The 20,736-nt window shown below is 41.4% G+C and overlaps 2 protein-coding genes across 4 annotated transcripts in view; one reads left to right on the forward strand and one right to left on the reverse strand.

Moving 5' to 3' along the window:
• NOTCH2 (notch receptor 2) overlaps window positions 1–20,736 on the reverse strand; it is a 196,293-nt gene that overhangs the window by 151,060 nt on the left and 24,497 nt on the right. Inside the window, exon 1 of one of the 3 annotated variants that reach the window (XM_028502734.2) lies at window positions 1,236–1,544. The exons of 1 other annotated variant lie outside the window; for it this stretch is intronic. In XM_028502734.2, coding sequence (XP_028358535.1) covers window positions 1,236–1,308 — 73 coding nt within the window. In that variant the 5' untranslated portion in view covers window positions 1,309–1,544. Of the gene's footprint in view, window positions 1–1,235; window positions 1,549–20,736 lie in introns of those variants that run through there. One more of the 3 variants, XM_036015695.1, reaches the window with a different exon arrangement.
• On the forward strand, window positions 10,957–11,501 carry LOC114488910 (cytochrome c oxidase subunit 6A1, mitochondrial-like). Its single transcript, XM_036015696.1, has one exon. It carries the CDS (start codon window positions 10,969–10,971, stop codon window positions 11,296–11,298), a length of 330 nt encoding a protein of 109 aa, XP_035871589.1. The 5' UTR covers window positions 10,957–10,968; the 3' UTR covers window positions 11,299–11,501.

The raw sequence follows: 20,736 nt of genomic DNA on the forward strand, positions 1-20,736 counted from the left end.
GAAAGCAGGGCGTTCAGAAAAAGTAAAAAACAGCTCTGCCCTGAAAGGACTTTATGAATACCTTTTGACTGCCATGGGTTCAATATACATTCTCTTAATTAATCCTATTAGCTGGGTAATTTCATTCCCATTTTATTGGTGAATTTATATAGCAAAGCTGGATTTGAACCCAGGATTACAAAGCAGAGCTCTAAAGCCCAAACTCTTTCCACTAAACAGTCTGAAAAATTTGGAAACTGAGGCAGTGGGTGGGATGGGTAAAAAATGATTCGACTTCCTTTCCTTGACCCAACCGTGTTCAGAAAGACTGCTGCAAATATCCAACCATAAAGAGGCTTTCTGAGGAAGCACTTTGAATTAAGGTCTCCACTTTTCCTCACCCTCCCATGCCCCACCCCCAACCTGCCAAAAGAGCAGCAAACGCGGCTGCCAGGTTGGAGAAGTTGGTGATCGTCACACCACATTCCTGGGGCTGGACACGGACTCTGAAACAGCGCCGGAGCTCCGCGCCTCGGAAAGAATAACAGCAGTTGAGATTTTTTAAATCATGTGGCCCAGCATGCAGCCACACCAGTTTTGCTACTACTCCTGCCTCCACCTTTCAGAGAATGGAGCACAACACGCCGGATTCACTCGGACCACGCATTCCGGGTGTCAGGGCTCAGGCGCACCGCGAAACCCTGGTCCCATCCAAACCTACCCCACCCACCCGGATTGTGTGCCTCCCCTTTGGCACACTCCGTCCGGCCGGGAAGGTGCAAGCAGTTGGGCTGGGAGGCCCTGCCTCCGCTCCTCCAGGCCAGAACCTGGCATTCCTTTGCTCAGCCCCTCTGCGGTCCGCGGCTGGCGATGGTTTGTCGCGGGCAGCCCGCCCTCGGTTCCCCTTCAACCCCGGGAAACGCGGAACCAAAAGGGCAAAACTGCCCAACACCCTGAACTCTGTGCTCGAGAAAGGGAGTTTCTGAGCCTCGCTGCCCGGCCGAGGAGGCGTGTGTGGGGCCACCCGCCTAGGGAAGCAGGCGGCGGCGGGGAGCGCGGGGGAGGGGACGCACCCAGGGAGGGGCCCCCACGATGTCCAAACTTTCGGGAACCAAGTGGCCTCACTCCGCGCCGACGGCAGAGCCCGGCCTCCTCGCAAAGAAGGGACCGGAGGATCACCTCGGCTGGCCGGCCACGGCGGGAGCGGCGGTGCGAGGACCGCAGCGCGGGGACAGCACCCCCAGCCTGATACTCACCACGCGCGGGGGCCGCGCGGCACAGCCAGAGCGCCAGCAGCACCCACAGCCGAGCCGGGCGCAGGGCGGGCATCTTCTCGGTCGCCTCCACCGCCGCCTCTGCCGCCGGGGCAGATCCACATGGGGAGGGGGTCCCTACAGAGGAGCCCCTACTTTCTCCTTCCTCCTCCTATCCGCGGCTCACGGCCTCGCGCTGCGCCCCAAAACTCAGGCTAATGCCTTCACTCCTTCCACCGCTAATCAGCCGATCCCGGGCCGCCGCCTCAGCCGCCGCCCGAAGCTCTAAGGCAAACTTTCTCGGGTGTGCAACAAAGTTGCCTCGTGTGTCCTTCCGCCTCAGCCTCCTCCTCCCACCTCAAGCCCCGCCCCCTGTCGCCGCGGCTGAGCTCCGCCGCCTTCAGCACCCAGGGGTTTCCCGCAGGAAGAAGCGCCGGCCCGAGCCGCGCGCGGAGGGATCTACTACAAGTCCTCAGACATCCACCAGCCTCCCCCTACCCGCGTCGGGTTCCGACGCGCCTTAACGCCGTCGACTTCGGAGCTCATAGCTGGGCCCGGCCTTGCTGAAGGGGGACGCTGAACTTCAGACACTAAAGTGGCCGAGATCTCGAACTTGCGGGGAGAGCCAGCCCTCACTCGGTGAGCTAGGTATCTCCCCCACACCCACACATCCACACCCTCCTGGACTAACTGGGGGAATGCGGTAGAGGACCAGCGCTGTCAAGAAAATGAGGGTAGGGGACCAAAGGCCACTTAGAACAGAGCCATCAACTGGCTTGTGCTGCACCATTCATTTACTCATTCATTCACTCATTTGTTCCTTTGCTGGGCACAATGGAATGGTACTACAGACGCGTGAGGCACAAGATACTTTTGAGAACGGAGATTTTGCAGCCTCTGGTTGCAGGATTCGGAGCGGGCTTTTCATGGGGAAACTGGGATGGGCCAATAAAATTTGTAAGGACAAGGAGACCAGCTAAGGATATTCATTGTAACTTTGTTTATAATAGTCCCAAATTAGAAACAACCTAAATGCCCACCCATAGAAGAACGAATGAGTGATGTATGGTATATTTATAAAATGCAATGCGACACACCAATTTAAAAGACTGTATTCACATAGGTCAATAGGGATAAATCTTAAAATTACGATGATAGTGAAAAAACTAATTGCAGAAGGACACATAAAATATACCATATATCTATTTAAACTTTTTCATAACATTGCCATATATTACTTATGGATGCATACTGCCCAGTATATAGTAATAGAACAGCACCAGAATATTGGTTAATTCCAAAGCAAGAGTGTGGGAGATATGATTAGGCATGGGTATAAGTGGGCTTGTTATGTGTAAGAGATGAGCTGCCCTGGCCAGTGTGCCTCACTTGGTTGGAACGTCGTCCAGGAAGCCAAAAAGCATCAGTTCCGTTCCCAGTCAGGGCACATACCTAGGTTGCCAGCTTGTAGGATCCCTGGTCCGGGCATAAGGGAGGCAACCAACTGATGCTTCTTTCTTTCACTTCCTCTCCTTTCCTGTCTAAAAAAGTAATGTCCTCGTTGTGAGGGTGTAGCATTCCCAGGGAGAACCACCATAAAAGTGAAGGCACAGATAAGGGAAGCAGTAAATGACTTCTGTCACTATTAGTTGTGACAGGAGTCAAGGAGAGATAGAGGGTTGGGACCAAATCATGCAGGACTTTGAAAGACAAGCTGAAAAGTGGGGAGTGAGGAGTGGGAAGGGAAGGTGGGTAGTTAACTCTCAGGTCATAGAAAACCATTGAAGGTTTTGGAACAGGAGGGAAACTTGATTGAAAGGAAGGTTGCTCTGATAACCCTGTGCAAAATTGTCAGTAACAAAAAGTGAACTTTTGTTCATCAAGGGTCAGTCAGGGATTTGTGAAACAGCCCAGGCAGGCATGGGTTGATGGAGGTCTGAATTAATGAGGTAGATATCAAATGGAAAGAACGGGATGTATCTGAGACGATCTTGAAAAAAATATATTGGGGGGGCAGGCAAGCAACCCTATGTGACTAATTGGATATGGAGATTTATGGTCCTGTTGGGAAGGGAAATCCTATTCACAGGGCCTTTCCCTGGCTTCTACAGGACACAGTCCATACTTCTAAAAATGATAAATACAAGGCTTTTTTTCACTCGGTCCCCCCTCTTGTCCTCTCTGCCCTATTGTGAACTTTACACAATAACAGTATTGAATGACTTGAGATTCCCCCAAACATATCTTCTTGTTTCTGTCTCTGTACCTTCTGTTCCCTTGACTTTGAATGACTCTTGCAGTCCCCTTCCCTCCTCCTCTTGGTGAACTTCTAACTATTCATCCTTCAGCCCTGAGAAGGCTTTGGCAGCACTGTAACAAATTCTTCCCCCTCACAGACAGTCCCTTCACTATACTGCTTCTTTATCTTACACTGATATCTATTTTTCACACAGGACTATTTGTATTTCTATCTTTTCAACTAGATTAGGAGATCATGATGGACAAGGACCATGGCCTTATTCATTCCCAGCATCTATCACATAATAGCAGTTCAACTACAATATAAAAAAAAAACACTAAACAAATACAAATAAGCATGATCATAGGCCTGTAAAATTCCCACTGGATTTTAATAAGCACTTTATAATAGATAAGCAAGTGCTATTATTAAAAGTAGTCACCTTGGGATGCAAGAAAGTCTTTTCAAAAATAACATAATCCAATTGTTTTGGAATTTCCCTTGTGCAAATATGTTCAGAGAAAGATAATAACATTACTTTTTATTTGCTAACATATAGCGTTATCAACTTGGTCATTCTCTTTACTCACTAAATATAGTTCATACTGATTTGACTGTATACAATTCTAAAAATCACTTGCAAAGATTAGATTTATCCTTTTTAAAATACATTCAGAAGAATGGCTCCAGAAAGACTGTGGCTATGACATTACTATGACAATAGTACACAATTTCTCAAGGTGATTGTTTTAAGGAAAGTGGTTATTATGTTAACATACAATGTTTTAGGAATTGTTATGTTAAATTTATTACATACATTCCCATAATGGCAGGAGGAATAAAGAGTAAATGTTGTGTGTGGAAGTAGAGGCTATGACTGAAAAGGTGTCTTTAAAAACATGTTTTGAAAGAAGTTATGGATATAAATGGGTAAAAACAAAACAAAAAAGGGATCTGAAAATCGAGGGAAGAAACTGGAATTGGCAAAGACTGAGAGATGAGAACAAGTATGTCCAAGCTATGAGCCAGTATTTGATGAATATTTAGCACAGGCCAGATCCTGTATGAGGAGTAGGGGGATAAAGAGAGACAAGTGGCCAACAATTAAGATCCAGTGTGACAACTAAGGGACATTGAATCGTACCCCAGCCCAGGGGTGGTCAGGTAAGGCTTCTAGGACAATCTCAACAGCTGGACCAAAAGTTGGAAGACAAGAAGATTAAAGAAGTTGATAAAGAAGAGGAGATTTCTCATGTTCAGTGATCTAAGCTGTTCCAGGCAATGGAACAAGTATAGAGGGAGCTGAACAATGGAGACCACAGCCTGCTCCCTAAAGTAGGAAGATAAGGACTTCGGTAGAGGCTATGGGAAGGCAGAAAAGATGGACATTGGCTCCTAAGACTAGCAATTGCTTCAATGAAAGAGGAAAGGACAGTCAAGGATTTAGCAATGACCTCAGTATCTTGAGGCATGATGGACATAGGAAATGCAGGGGAAAGAAAAGGAGGTTTGATAGATTAGCTAAGCAGGCAAGATAAGAGATCAATATAGCCAGAAGGAGGGAAACTATGTTCAGTAGTAGCAGGAACTATTGACTACTTTAGGGAGAGCTGTGAGTAGCCTGGTTGATCAAAAGGATAGACTTGCACTGAAATATGTTTTCTACTGGTGACCTCTCCCCAAAGCTGAGCCTAAATTCCACTGTGCACATTTAGGTGACTATTTCACTACTTCCCTGATCCCGATCAGAGGCCAGGGGGTCTTACAGTGGTGTCTCAAAACTCAAATAGCAGCTGAGGACATGAAATGCCAGGTGGTTCCTGGAGGTGTTAGCCTCAAATGTACTCAGCAGTTAATTGCTCAACTGGATTGGGAATTATCTTCCCCAAAAACAGTACTTCTAGTCAAAGAAAATTCTACTTTATAGGAGAAATTATTAGGAAAACATTCAGGTGATCTTATAACTAGTCATAGCTATTGCTATTCCTCAAAGTTTTATAGCTTCACTGATACAAAGAAATGGGATCTCATAAACTTTCATCTAAAAAAAAAATCTGTCCAATGTCAAACTAAAATCTATAGGCCATTAGCAGTAGAAAAATATGGGTAAGGGCCATCACTAGTTTTCATTTTAGTCAAAACTAAAAATGTGTATATATATATATATATATACACATATATATATATCTCTTTACTAATATATATATATCTTTACTAATTAAAACTTATATGTAAAATTGCCTCCCAAAACAAGTGCAGAATTGGGCACATTTGTTTTCATATCTGTTCTCTCAGATCCAAAAGGCTATAAAACCCCTTAAGGGCAGAAATACTGTGTTATTTGTCTCTTTTGCCCAAGTTCCTAGCATGATAGATAGTGCACCTGTATGCTCAGTAATATGTGTCTTAAATAAATATTGAATGAGGAGCATCTATAGCTATATGAATTGGAGAGAGATGCAAGAGTGACAGAAAATCTATGTGTTTTGGAGAATCCCAGGCTGAATCAGTGAAACACTATAAATGTTGCAGAAGAGATTCTGGGGTACATACCAAGCATAGGTTGAGCTACTTACTCCATGTATCTCACCACATACCCCAGGAAATGAGGGATGTGTGATGCAGGAATTAAAAGTAAGGTTTCTTTGCAAGATAATGCCTTGAATTTGTGCAGTGCTTTGGCCTTTTCAAAAACACTTTTAAGTATATGTGTTTATCTCATTTGATTCTCAAAGCAATCGTGGGAAATAGCTAAGCCAGTCATTATTATCCCCCTTTCACAGATGAAGAAACTGAGATAGTGATTGTGTCCGCCCAAGGTTAAATAAGTAATTAGTGACTGAGCTGAGACAAAACCCCCAGCTTTTGACTTCTGATTATCTCATTCCACTCTTTCTCTCTGCAATGATATGAAGTACATTCAAGAGGATTTTTAGTGTAGGGACCTCTGGCCAAAGGTTGACCAGCTTCTTACCACTTCCATATTGGTACAGAACAAGCAGACCCACTGCAACTACAAAGCCTAAATAAGCAAATGCATTCTTTGATTTAAAAGCATTTTTTGAGAGTCTACCCTCCACGAGCACATCCTTGACCCTGTAGTAATACAGGCATGTATTAGCCTGTGCCTCTGTTCCCTGGAGATTACAGAGAACAGAGGCTGGAGATTGAGGGGACTGGGGATGTGGGGCCTCAAAACATGCAAAAAAACATAACTAGAGCAAAGATAAAGCACAGGGCTATGGGAAGTAGAGAGCACTGTGATTAATTCTAAGGACACGTTGATTTTGTTTAGTCTCCAGCCTGCAAGATATGAATGAACTGAGATGACCTATACAACTGAACTCTAAACAGTGTAGACACAAGAACCATCCCTTGTTCATGTTTGTAAATGCCACAGTATTGGTTCTTTGCCTTGCATAGAGCATAGAGTACGTGCACATTCTGAGAGAGCCACTAGGTTCAGCCAAACAGGACAGGAGTTCCAGAAGTAGGAGTCAATCTCAAGATTCAAACTACTCTTAGATTTAGGAACCAGCCAGACCCTTTAAATGAACATAGACACAATTGTCTCTGCTCTGATTAAGGGTGTAAGCAATATAAGAAATTGTAATTTGGGTTTCTTGACATATTTTTGCCCTTTTAGGAATGTGATTGTTTCAATTTAATATGAAGGAAAGGAAAATTTAAGATTTTCCTTGTACAATTAACTTTTCTCATGTGTGTGTACTTGTATGATGAACGGTCCCTATAAAACTTACCTAGGATCCAAAATTCTCTACTGTCCATGAACCAGGGAAGTTAGTACAGAAGTGCTCACTTTAGCATTACCTGACTTAAATTTTTCTTTTACGTATTTTATGCTGGGAGATATTACACTTCAATTCCTAAGTCAGTATATACATTTTATATATAATGATGTAAAAAAAAAAAAAGATTTGACGTGTATGCACAAGGACGTCTCCCCAACTCAAGAGCAGCATAAACTCACAACTGTGTAATTATCGAATTACAGGATTACTGGATGAGTTCCAGTGCTTCAGTCACTACAATGGTTATGCAACTCTGGATATTTGTGAAATGTTAAGGTGTTTGTTCTCAGAGACTTCAGTTGTTTCTACCCAACGTTCTCATGTTCTTTCCCTCACGGATTAGCCAAGAAATTTCTGAACAGTGAGGTCCAGACCTACAAAAAGTTTCCACCTTTAAGTATGGAAAAAATCTTCACACTATCTAAATACAGATCATATATCCTGAAGCAGAAGAAAAGGGAACATTTTTCTTATGTGGAATTCAAAATGGTTAACTAAGTATGAGGATGGGGGCACCAAAAGCAAGGAAAAGAAACTTCATTTTTAAAATAAGCATTATAAAGCCTCCTTCTAAAGTAATTCATCAGGAGATAATTAATGGCTGGCAACTGGTATTTATAAGGGGAGCATACATGGCCTTAACGATAGGCTTTGCTTCTGAAAACATTCTAATTAAAAAGGGAAAGAGTAGTTTGATAGGAAAGTACAAATCAGTGTTGTGTATGTGTGCTAATGTGTGCAGGGACAGAGGTGGTAATTGCTGGGCTGTGGTGTGTGTGTGTGCTAATATGTGGAGAGACAGAGGTGGTAATTGCTGGGCTCAGTGCAGGTATCTCTTGCTGAAGATAATGACCTTGTAAATATACAAATAGGGTTTCCAACACAGCTGAAGGTACATCATTACATTTCATCAATGTAGAATGGAATGTGAAATTGGAACTCAGCAGGTGAGTGGTAGCTCTACCTGATCTGAATACCAGCTTGTTTTTGTTTTTAATCTTTCTGGTTTCTGTGCTAAAATTAGTGGGGTGATCACCATTGTAAGGTATAAAAATGTTGAATCACTATATTGTACACCTGCAACATATAGGTGTACAATTGTACACCTGGAACTAATATAGCCAACATAAGATCTCATACCAACTATACTTAAATATAAAAATGAGTTAAATAAATAAATACAAAAAATAATGTAATATGACCACCCTGCTCTCTTGCTCAGACCTCTAGTCTAATCATTTTTCTGTCACACATTTGACACCTTCCCCTTTTTATCACACTTACTAAAAGTCTAAGCAAGACAAGAACACATGCTGGCAAGACAGAGAATGCTTCTCACATTGAGATCTAAATCTGGGTCCAGGAAAGCACGCCTCATTGTCAAGAATGTATACAGTTCACACCTCTGTTGGTTTCTTTTGAAGATATAGTTACCTCTAACGAGCCTTGCTTAATTGAACTCTTATGGTTCTAAATCCTTGTCTTTCTACTGATGACTATCATTTAAGAGTATTTACTAAAGACGGTAGTTAGGGGTACAATTATTATTTTTAAGCTGATATTTTACTTTATTTTTATTGTTGAACACTATTACACATGTTTCCATTCACCCTCCCCCTTTTGCCCACCTCCACCAAAGCCTCGCCCCACCTTTCTCTGGCCATCACCACACTGTTATCTGTGTCTATGGGTTATGCATATATGTTCTTTGGCTAATCCCTTCACCTTCTTTTTACCCAGTCCCCCCTTCCTCTCTGACAGTTGTCAGTCTGTTCCATGTAACTATGCTTCTATTTCTATTAATCATCAGTTTATTTTGTTCATGAGATTCCACATATAAGTGAGACATACGGTATTTGTCTTTCTCTGACTAGCTTATTTCATTTAGCATAATAATCTTCAGGCCCACACATGCTGTTGCAAAAGGTAAGAGTTCCTTCTTTTTATGGTCATGTAGTATTCCATCGTGTAAATGTACCACAGCTTTTTTTTATCAACTCATCCACTGATGGGCACTTGGGCTGTTCCCAGATCCTGGCTTGTGAAATAGCACTGCTACTAACATAGGGGTGCATATATTCTTTCCAATTGGTGTTTGGGGATTCTTAGCATATATTCCCAGAAGTGGGATCACTGGGTCAAATGGCAGTTCCATTTTTAGTTTTTTGAGAAATCGTCATACTGTTTTCTACCCTGGCTGCACTAGACTGCATTCCCACCAACAATGCACTAGGATTCCCTTTTCTCCACATCCTCACCAGCACTCGTTATTGATATATTGATGGTAGCCATTCTGCCATCAATATATGAAGTGATATCCCACCGTGGTTTTATTTGCATCTCTCTGATGATTAGTGACATTGAGCATCTTTTAATAGATCTACTAGTCATCTGTATGTCCTCCTTAGAGAAGTGTTTATTCAGGTCCTTTGCCCATTTTTTAAGTTGGATTGTTTGGAGTTTTTTGGTGTTGTATGAATTCTTTACAAATTTTGGTTATTAGCCTCCTATCAGATGTATCATTGGCAAATGTGTTCTCCCATTCAGTGAGTTGTCTCTTCATTTAGTTGAGGGTTTCCTTTGCTGTGCAAAAGCTTTTTAGTTTGGTGTAGTCCCATTTCTTTATTTTTTTTTTTAGTTTCCCTTGCCCAAGGAGATATATCAGAAAGACTGTCACCATGAGACATGCCCGAGATTTTACTGTCCATGTTTTCTTCTGTGATTTTATGGTTTCAACACTTACATGCAAGTCTTTTATCCATTTTGAATTTATTCTTGTGTATGGTGCAAGTTGGTTGTCTAGTTTCATTTTGTTGCATGTACCTGTCCAGTTTTCCCAACATTTTTTGAAGACACTGTCTTTACTCCATTGTATACTCTCGCCTCTTTTGTCAAGTGTTAATTGACCATAAAGGCATGGGTTTATTTCTGGGCTCTCTGTTCTGTTCCATTGATCTATATGCCTGTTCTTATGCCAGTACCAGGTTCCTTTTATTATAATGGCCTTGTAGTATGGTTTGATATCAAGTATTGTGATACCTCCGACTTTTTTTTTCTTTCTCAAGATTGCTAGGCTATTTGGGTTCTTGTTTGGTTCCATATAAACTTTTGGAATATTTGTTCTAGATCTGTGAAATATGCCATTGGTATTTTAATAGAAATTGCAATGAATCTATAGATTGCTTTGGGTACTATGTACATTCTAATGATGTTAATTCTTCAGTCCATGAACACAGTATGTGCTTCCACTTATTTTTATCTTCCTCAGTTTCTTTCTTCAATGTCCTCTAATTTCTGAATGCAGGTCTTTTACCTCCTTGGTTAAATTTATTCCTAGGTATGTTGTTTTTGTTTTGTTGCAATAGTAAATGGGATTGTTTTCTTAGTTTTGCTCTCTGATAGTGAATTACTGGTGTATAGAAATGCCACTGATTTCTAAATAGTATTGATTTTGTATTCTTCTGCTTTGCCAAAATAGTTTATTAGATCTAGTAGCTTTTTGGTGGAGTCTTCAGGGTTTTATATGTACAATAATGTGTTATCTGTGAATAATGACAGTTTTACTTCCTCGTTTCCAATTTGAATGCCTTTTACTTCTTCTTCTTGTCTGATTGCTTGGCTAGGACTTCCAGTACTATGTTGAATAAGAGTGGTGAAAATGGATATCCCAAGGTCTTGGCCAAAAATGGCGGCGGCGGCTGGGTCCCGGGTTTCTGAGCTGCTAGGTCGTTTCCGGCCACAGCTAGCACGGTCTATGTCAAGTGGTGCCCACGGTGAAGAGGGATCAGCTCGCATGTGGAAAGCCCTTACCTACTTTGTTGTGCTCCCCGGGGTGGGAGTGAGCATGCTGAACGTCTTTCTGAAGTCGCATCACGGAGAGCATGAAAGACCCGAGTTTGTCGCCTACCCCCATCTTCGCATCAGGTCCAAGCCCTTTCCCTGGGGAGATGGTAACCATACTCTGTTCCATAACTCTCACGTGAATCCACTTCCCACCGGCTATGAAGATGAATAGAGAGAACCTGGACCACTGCCCAATGGGGACCACAGCGCTGGTTTGGACCATTACTCTGCACGCGGACCAGAAAAATGTATGGGACCTTAAGCTGACCTTCTTTCCTAATATCAAATGATGACTAAAGTATGCTAATCTTCCATCTCTTTGCTAATAGCAGGAGGTGGCTTAAATAAATAACTTAGTCATGAAAAAAAAAAAAAGAAAATGGACATCCCTGTTTTTTTCTTGATCTTAAGAGAAATGCTTTTAGTTTTTGCTCATTGAGGTGATGTTGGCTGTGAGTTTGTCACATATGGCCTTTATGTTGAGGTATGTTGTTCCCTCTAGTCCCACTTTGCTGAGAGGTTTGCTTTTTTTTTAAATAAATAAGTGATACATTTTATAAATGCTTTTTCTGCATCTATTGATATGACAGTGTGTTTTTCATCCTTCCTTTTGTTTGTGTAGGTATCATGTTCATTGATTTGCAGATATTCTACCTGCCTTGCATTCCCAGAATAAATCCCACTTGATCAGGGTATATGACCTTTTAAATGTGTTGCTGGGTCTGGTTTGGTTATATTTTGTTGATGATTTTAGCATCTATGTTCATCAGAAAAATTGGCCTATAATTTTCTTTCTTTGTAGTGTCCTTATATGATTTGGAAATGATAATGCTGACCTTGTAAAATGAGCTTGAGAGTTTTCCCTTCTCTTGAATTTTTTTGAATAGTTTGAGAAGAGTAAGTATTAGTTCTTTTTGGAAGGTTTGGTAAAATTCAGCTGTGAGGCCATCTGGTCCATATCTTTATTTATTGGGAGGGGGTTTTTTTGTTGTTTTTTTTTTAAATACTGCTTCAGTTTCACTAGTTGTAATCTTTCTATTCAGATTCTATGGTTCTTGATTCAATTTTGGAAGATTGGATGTTTCTAGAAATGTATCCATTTGTTTCAGATTTTCCAATTTGTTGCCATATAGTTGTTTGTAATATGTTCTTATAATATTTTGTATTTCTTTGGTGACAATTGTTACTTCTCCTCTTTCATTTCTGATTTTATTTATTTGAGTCCTGTCTCTTTTTTTCTTGATGAGTCTGGTTAAAGGTTTGTCAGCTTCATTTATCTTTAAAAGAACCAGCCTTTAGTTTCATTGATTTTTTTGGTATTTTTTTAGAATCTATTTTCTTTATTTCTGCTCTGATTCTTATTATTTCCTTCATTCTACTCACTTTTGGCTTTGTTGTTTTTTCCAGTACCTTTAAATATAGGTTGTTTATTTGAGGTTTTTCTTGTTTCCTGAGGTAGGCCTGTAATGCTATGAATTTCCCTCTTATGACTGCTTGTATCTCATAAATTTTGGGTTGTTGTGTTCTTATTTTCATTTATTTCAAGGTAACTTTTGTTTTCTTCCTTGATCTCATTGTTAACCCATTCATTATTTAGTAACATGTTATTTAGCCTCCATGATTTTGTGTGTTTTTTAGTTTTTTTCTTATGATTGATTGCTAGTTTCATACCATTTATAGTCAGAGAAGATGCTTGATATGATTTCAATCTTCTTAAATGTATTCAGACTTGTTTTCTGTCATAACATGTGGCCTCTCCTAGAAAATGTTCCATGTGCACTTGAAAATAATGTATATTCTATTGCTTTGGGGTAAAATGCTCTGATAATATCAGTTAAATCCATCTGATCTAGTGTGCCACTTAAGGCCACTCTTTCCTTGTTGATTTTCTGTCTGGAAGATTTATCCATTGATGTCAATGGAATGTTAAAATCTCCTTCTATTATTGTATTACTGTCAATCTTTCCTTTTATGTCTATCAAAATTTGCTTTACATATTTAGGTACTCCTATGCTGGGTACATAAGTGTTTACCAAAGTTATATCCTCTTGTTGGATTGCTCCTTTTATAATTATGTAGTGTTCTTCTTTTTTTCTTACTATAGCCTTTGTTTTAAAGTCTATTTAGTCAAATATAAGTGTGACTATCTCAGCTTTTTAAATTTTCATTTGCATAAAATATTTTTTTCTATCGCTTTGCTTTTAGTCTGTATGTATCTTTCATTCTGAGGTGGGTCTCTAGTAAACAGCATATATATGGCTCTTGCTTTCTTATCCATTCGGCTACCCTGTGTCTTTTGATTGTAGCATTTAAGCCATTTACATTTAAAGTTATTATTGATAGGTACATATTTTTTGCCATTTTATTCTTTTAACTCTGTTCCTCTTTTTTTGGTTGTAGTTTCTTCTTCTTCTCTTCCTTCTTTTCCTCCTCCTCTTCCTTCTTCTTCAGGAAGGCCCTTTACCATTTCTTGTGTTATTGGTTTGGTAGTAACAAACTCCTATAGCTTTTTCCTCTCAAAGAAGTTCTTTATTTCTTCCTCAATTTTAAATGATAGCCTTGCTCAGTAAAGTAGACTTGGTTGTATGCCCTTGCCTTTCATCACTTTGAATATTTCATGCCAATTCCTTCTGGCCTGAAATGTTTCTGTTGAGAAATCAACTGATAGTCTATGAGAGCTCCCTTGTAGGTAATTAACTGCTATACTTTTTCTGCTTTTAAGATTCTCTCTTTGTCTTTAACCTTTGCCAGTTTAATTATGATGTGCCTTGCTGTTGGCCTCTTTGGGTTGATCTTGTTTGAGATTCTCTGTGCTTCCTGGATTGTTGTGGGGTTTTGTTTTGTTTTTTTTTCCTTCACCAAGTTAGGGAAGTTTTCTGTAATTATTTCTTCAAATAGGTTCTCAATCTCTTGCTCTCTCTCTCCTCCTCTTAGTACCCCTATGTGTGGATGTTTTTATGCTTCATGTTGGCCCAAAGTTTCCTTAAACTATCCTTATTATTTTTAATTCTTTTTCTTTTTATTGCTCTTATGGGGTTTGTTTTCCTGCCTTTCCTTCCAAGTCAATGATTCAATCCTGTGCTTCATCTAACCTATTTCTTACTCCTTCCAGTGTATTCTTGATGTCGGCTATGGTATTTTTCATTTCTGACTGGTTATTTTTCATGGCTTTTATATCCTCTTTCACATTGTTGTAGTTCTCACTAAGTTTCTTGAGTATCCTTATTACTATTACTTTAAACTCTATATCTGATAAATTGCTAGCCTCCATTTCATTTGGCTCTTTTTCTAGAAATTCTTTCTATTCTTTCATTTGGGACCCATTTCTGTGTCTCTCCATTTTGACTGCCTCTTGGTGTTTGTTTCTATGTATTAGATAGCTCTGCTATGACTCCCAGTCTTTGTGGGGAGGCCTTATGTAGTAGGTGTCCTGTGAGACCCAGTGGTGCAGTCTTCTTGATCTCCTGAGCTGGGTGTCTAGGAATGTGTCTTATATGGGTTTTGTAGGCCCTCCTGTTGTAATTGAGTTTTGATTGCTCTTGTCCCATTTGTGTGTGTGATCAACCCTCAGGCTGGCTGACTGTGAGGCTCAATGCAAACCACAGCATGTGAGCTGCTGTGCAGGTGCTAATCAAAAGCAAATAAAAAATAAAATACTAATACTAATAGATAAAATACAAAATAAAGAAAAAAGAAAAAGAAGAAAGGAATAAAGAAATAGAAAAGAGAAAAAAAGCAGACTTTTCCTCAGGAGAGTTCACTACCTGCTAGAATCTCCCTTTGGATATGCTGTTTGTGAAGCTTATTGGGTCCTGCGCCAGTGTTGTTTGAAGCTGGCCACTTGATGTGTTGGTTCTGGGTCTTTTGGGAGGATCTGTGGTACAGGCCAATGTCAGATATTATTTGTGCCTGTCCCTTGTCAATCTGTTGAAGCTACAAGCAATCCACAGATTGTGGCTGCATACAGGTATGACCAGGCTGTACTCCAAGGCTGGTTTTTACCGGCACTGGGTCCAAGAGCAGGTTAGCAAACATCCCAAGGCACTCAAAGATCTGCCTTTGCCTGCCTCTGCCTGCCAGCTTCCTTTCAGGCTCAGTCACTTGAAAGAGTCTCTGATGGACTCAAGAGGATGGGGTTAGTGGATATCACATGAGGGAGAAGTGCAGTTCAGGCTTCAGGGAAGGTAGTGGGTCTGATCCTTATCCCAGAACCACATGACTGAGTCTATTCTGGATTTTGCCCTGACCTTTGCCTGGCAGAGCCCCTAGTAGTCAGGTGGGCGGGGCCTCTGGATCCCAGAGGTTGGGTCTACCAGAAGCCAGGAAGGTGGTTGTGTTGGCTCTCCCATGGGGGAAAGTGCCGGTCAAGTTCACAGGAAAGTGGGATAATAGCCCCACCCCAGAGTCAGTCACTGACACCCCCTGAGTCTGGCCAGACTTCTTCACCCTGGCCTATGCAGGTATCTTTTCAGCAGGGCTTAAAATCTACAGGATGGAGCCAAAGGGATTCCAGAGGGTGGGATAATTGCTTTCCCTCAGGCTGATGCTGCTAGAAGGGAAGTATCCTGACCAAGAAAGATGACAACTGCGACAATGGCACCAGAGAATAAGTCAGCATCCGGATCCCCAGTGGCCCTCCTCCCCCAGCTTACTTCCTAGAGCCCCAAACCCCACACTCTTCCCAGGAGACTCCAATCCTCACTACCCTCCCTCCACCAGAGCCCAGGTGAGTGGCTGTGAATGAAATTTTGTGTGTTGGCCCTTTAAGTGGGTTCCTATGTCTCTAGAAGATTTTCTCTCCCCTCAAAAACAGAAACCTTGCTGCTTTTTATAGCCAAATGTTATGTGGCCTCTTCTTCCTAGCTCTTACACTCTGGACTGGGGAGCCCAGCCTGGGGTTCATGCCCTATGCTTTTCAGGGTGGAAACCCTCACAGCTGAGGTATCCCTCTGGAACCTCAGCCACTGTCTGTGGGAGAGGGGCCAGCCCTTTTTGTGTCTCTGTCCCTTCTACCAGTCTTGAGGTGGCTTCTTTTATAAATTCTTAGTTATAAGACTCCTTTTCAGCTGGACTTTAGTTGGTGATTCAGGGTGATTATTCTTTAATTTAGTTGTATTTCCTGTTTGGTTCTAGGAAAAGGTTAGTAAGGGGGAGAATACAGTTATTTTTTAAGTAAGTGAAGGAATGCATAGTATGAACACAGACAGACTTATGTAAATGCCTAGAATTAGGAGACAACCTTCAAGTTTCAAAAAGGCAAATTTGGAACATGTCAAAGGTAGTATAGTTTCTTACCCTTCCACCACTTGGGGTTTTGAGGAGAAAAGGGAAGTAAAAAGAGTTGAAGACAGAAAACCAGAACAGGAGAGCGGGAGAGGAAGGTGAAAGGGTGCTCTGAAGTAATATGCACCTGTTTAGAAGTGGGGAAGCAGCACAAACACTAGCAAAAGAAGAACCAACATGGAGTTCCTCCTTGCACATCTCCTTCTTCCCTCCTGAAGGCCTGCGGTGAACCCATAGCATTGTTCTAGTGGTGAGAGAGAACTGCACTCAGTATCATCAGACACTTCCCTGAATTCACACCAAAGAATTCAAAATGCCCCAGTCCAAATCAGGTCCCTGCATAATCAATATTTGTGCATAACAATAATAATAATCACATTAATAATACTCATGGCAGTAAATATTTATGGAGTGCTTAGTGTGTGTTGGGTACTGAATTAAGCACTTCACCCACTTTATTGTTTGTAATGCTCCAACCAGTTTATGAGTAGATATTGTTATTCCCGCTTCACAAAGTGAAACCTGAGAAGTTGCCCCAAAGCACACAGCTGTAAACAGTGGCACAGCCCAGGTCCATCTGACTACCTCCAGTGGCACACAATTGACCTCTGAATGGGATGTATCCTCCCCACCTGCCTCTGCCTCAGAGACTCACTTGAGCACAGAATAAGTTGTCCTGTAATCACTTATTGTTAACCCGGTCTCCAAAGTTTCTTGAGACAAAGGCTTGATCACATATGTCCTTTGTGCTCCCCTGCAGTGTGATACCCAATCTCTTGCTTGTCGGCCTCCAAGGATGTCATGTCCCTACTTCTGCCCCTCAGATGAGAGAAAGTTAGATAATTTTTCAGGTTCGTTCCACACTACAATTTTATTTTGAAATACTCTCTTCTTAGTGTACTTAATCAAAAACAAAGCCAGTAAGGAAAGAACAAATTCTATTTATTGCCATTTCTTTGTTTCAATTATAAACAAAAAAAAGTTATTTAAAAATTAAAATAAAATCACCTATAATACTACCACTGATAGCATTTGGGAGTATTTTATTTAGTTATTCCTTCATATGCACATTTCAAATAGTTATAATGCAGATATATATGCAGTGTTTGTCCTGCTTTATCAGCTAATTATATAAATCTTTTCCATTGTTGCTCATAGTGGTCATATGTAGCACAGTTAGTTTCTGCATTTTGTTTCAGCACTGATGATAAATAGAGTTTCTGCATTTTGTTTCAGCACTGATGATAAACAGAGCTAGAACGCTTTCTATATTAGTACTGGGCTCTGTGTCCAGAGTTGTCTAGCTTACTGCTGAGCCAGCCCCTGCAGACAATCCTCCCATACTGCTTATATTACCAAAGTCTGGTGGGGTGAATGGGTGGGCCCTTCAGCAACTGAAATGGATCAGCCTCAAAGAACCCCTTGCTGTGGCTCTCTAAGCTCACCTACCATCCCCTCCCACTTACCTCCACGACATTTGTAAAACTTTATCATTCTTCTGGGGCCTCTTTCCCTCTTTCTGTTCCCTGTTTCCTTCACAGCAACAGGCTTCACTTCCCACTTCAATAAAGACATCTCCTAGCTCAGATATCACCTGCCCTGTAAAACCTTCCCTTGCCTTCCCACTTCTAGGGTGGGAGGCCATCTAAAAACTTCCTCAGCCCCTCCCTCTCAGACTCACAATTTATCTCTCATGCACCCATCTTCGCTCCTATCCTTGTATCTCAGAGAAAAGTCTTTCCTTCATCCCAGGGCTAATCCTTCTGTTTTGCTACTGATTTCACTCACTTCTACCTTGTGCAAGACCATTTTGCCATTCATTATCCTTTTGCCCCCACTGTCATCGTCATTCATCTCTTTACTGATTTAATCCCCTCAGCCAACAATTTAATTTCAGCCTTAATGCATTACACACCACGCACATTAAATTTGGCTCAGTCAAATTTCTATTTCTTTTCACTCCCAGACTTCTTAAATTGTAGTTTATCTCCTGCTGTCCTTGCCTCCTCAACCCATGATAGCTTCCTTTCCCTACATTTATTGAGTGTCTACTATGTGAAAACAATGGGGAAATAGATATGAACAAGGCACTCCCTACTCCTAAGGAATTTCTAGCTAGTGGAGAGATAAATATAAACAAAAAAAAAACACAACACAATAAAATAAATGTCATAATAGAAATAATGTGTAAAAGTATCCCTTGAAGGGCTGTCTACAGATGCCACTGGAAAAACTTCTGTGGGAGTGACAGGAGTTAGGCCTCAAACTATAAATTCAATTTTGCCAGGTAGAGACTATATATATTGAGTGGGGGAGAGCACATGACTGACAGAGGAAACATCTTATGCAGAGGTCTGAGAAATCATGATATTAATGATTACTTAGGGAATATCAGGCAGCTCTGTTACTGTAAGAGTTGAGTTAGATTTGTTTAGGTCATGGTTCTCAAACTTTAACATGCATCAGCATCACCCAAAGAGCATATAAAAATACAAATCTCTGGATTCCACTCCAAAGCTTTGGAGTGGGATCTAGGGTGAGGCTGGGTAATTTGCATTTCTAGCAAGTTCCCAAGTAATACCAATGCTGTTGGTTTGGGGACCACACTTTGAGAACCACTGGCTTAGCAACCTGGCTTCTGCTTGAATTATTCTAGTAAAATTACTTTTAGATGTCACCAAAGATCTTCAACTGCCAAATCCAATGAACTCCTCAGTCCTCATCCTCCTGGACCAGCTGGCAGCATTTTGATACAATTGATGACTTGTTAACTGATCTTCCAGTTTCTGGTCTCACCTTCTTTCAATCCATTCACTACACAGAAGGCCACAAGATTGTCTGAAATACAAGTATAACCCTATCACTTTATACTTAAAACCTACCAGTGGCTCCCCAATCCCTCTGGGTAGAACCTAAATTCCACAGGCTTGGAAAAAAACCAAACTGGCATTCTGGTCACATTTACTTCTCTCCTGCTGCTGCTCCCTATTGCAGAGTCTATGTTCCAGGCACATCAACCTACCAGCCAGTTCCTAGATAATGCTGTGAGTTCACACACTCTTCATCTCTGCATATGCACTTTTTTTTTCCTGGCGTGCTCTTACTCCTGCCCCTCCTCTACCCCATCTCCTCCATGACCTGTCGGATTCTAGCTCGAGGCCTAGATCAAAGGTGATCTCCTTTGTGAAGCTTCCCTCAGTTTGGTTGTGCCTTTCCCTGAGCCTCTCTACAGTTGGTTCCTGCATGTGGTATATACCATTTAACAATTAGTTAAACATGTGACTACTGTACTGAGACCTACTTGAGTTCACCGTCTGATTCTTAATATTTTTTAATTTACTTTAAAACTATAGTTGACATACAATATTATATTAGTATCAGGTGTATAAGATAATGGTGAGACAACTATATACCTTATGAAATGACCACAATAAGTCTAATGACCTTGACACTGTACATAGTTATTATAATATTGACTATATTCCCTATGCTGTACTTTACAACCCATCTATTTTATGATTTTTGTTGTTCTCATAGAAGATATTCAGTGTAGGTATGTTGAATGAATGTTGGGTACACACGCAATACATAATTAATGACTTGAGTAGGTACTGGCTGCCTACCCAGTGGAACACAGCAGTGGGCAGGCAGGCAAAGGGGAGGAGGAGAATACAAGGAAAAACTTCATTAATGAGCAAGAGCAAAGATGCCACCTCACACCTACCTGACTCCCTGACTGAGAGGATGAACCACAGGCTTTTGTTTCCTATGACTCCCTCTTTCTTTGATGACATACCAGTTTGTCAGCTCCATGGACAAGGCAGTTATGCAGCTGCCTTTCTTGTTTTTGACAAACCTCTCTCTGGGGGACTTATCCAGAGCCAAAGAGCAACATCTGTGCAGACTAAGCAGGAAGTGCTTTGGCTGCTTGGCTTGGTGAGCGCGCTGCCAGCAGGCAGCCATTCACCTCTTCTTTCTGTCCGACTGCTAAAGGAACACCGCACACTCTCTGCCTCTGGGGAGAACAGAACCTTTCCGGCCTCCTTATTCTTGCTCATCCTCTCCCTCCCCCTCCCTCCTCCCTCTCCCTCTGTCTTACTCCTGCTTTTACATTCTGATTTCTGTGGTGACCAGATCCTGCGGAAATAAAAGAGGCCTGAATTTCTATGTGGCCAAGGAAGCATCTAGCAGCTAATGAGCTCAGACAGCCATGCCTTTTGTCACCTAGCCTTTCCTACATCTGTGCATGTATTCCTATGAAAGCAGCTATTTATTTAGTGACTACTGTGTACTAAATGCTTCCATACATGATCTCATTAGCTCCTTA

The sequence above is a fragment of the Phyllostomus discolor genome, chromosome 14 (genome assembly GCF_004126475.2).
Source record: "Phyllostomus discolor isolate MPI-MPIP mPhyDis1 chromosome 14, mPhyDis1.pri.v3, whole genome shotgun sequence".
Lineage (NCBI taxonomy): Eukaryota > Metazoa > Chordata > Mammalia > Chiroptera > Phyllostomidae > Phyllostomus > Phyllostomus discolor.

What these genes read in the sequence shown, in the direction of transcription:
- LOC114488910 (XM_036015696.1), top strand. Translation starts at nt 10,969, where the DNA reads ATGGCGGCGGCGGCTGGGTCCCGGGTTTCTGAGCTGCTAGGTCGTTTC.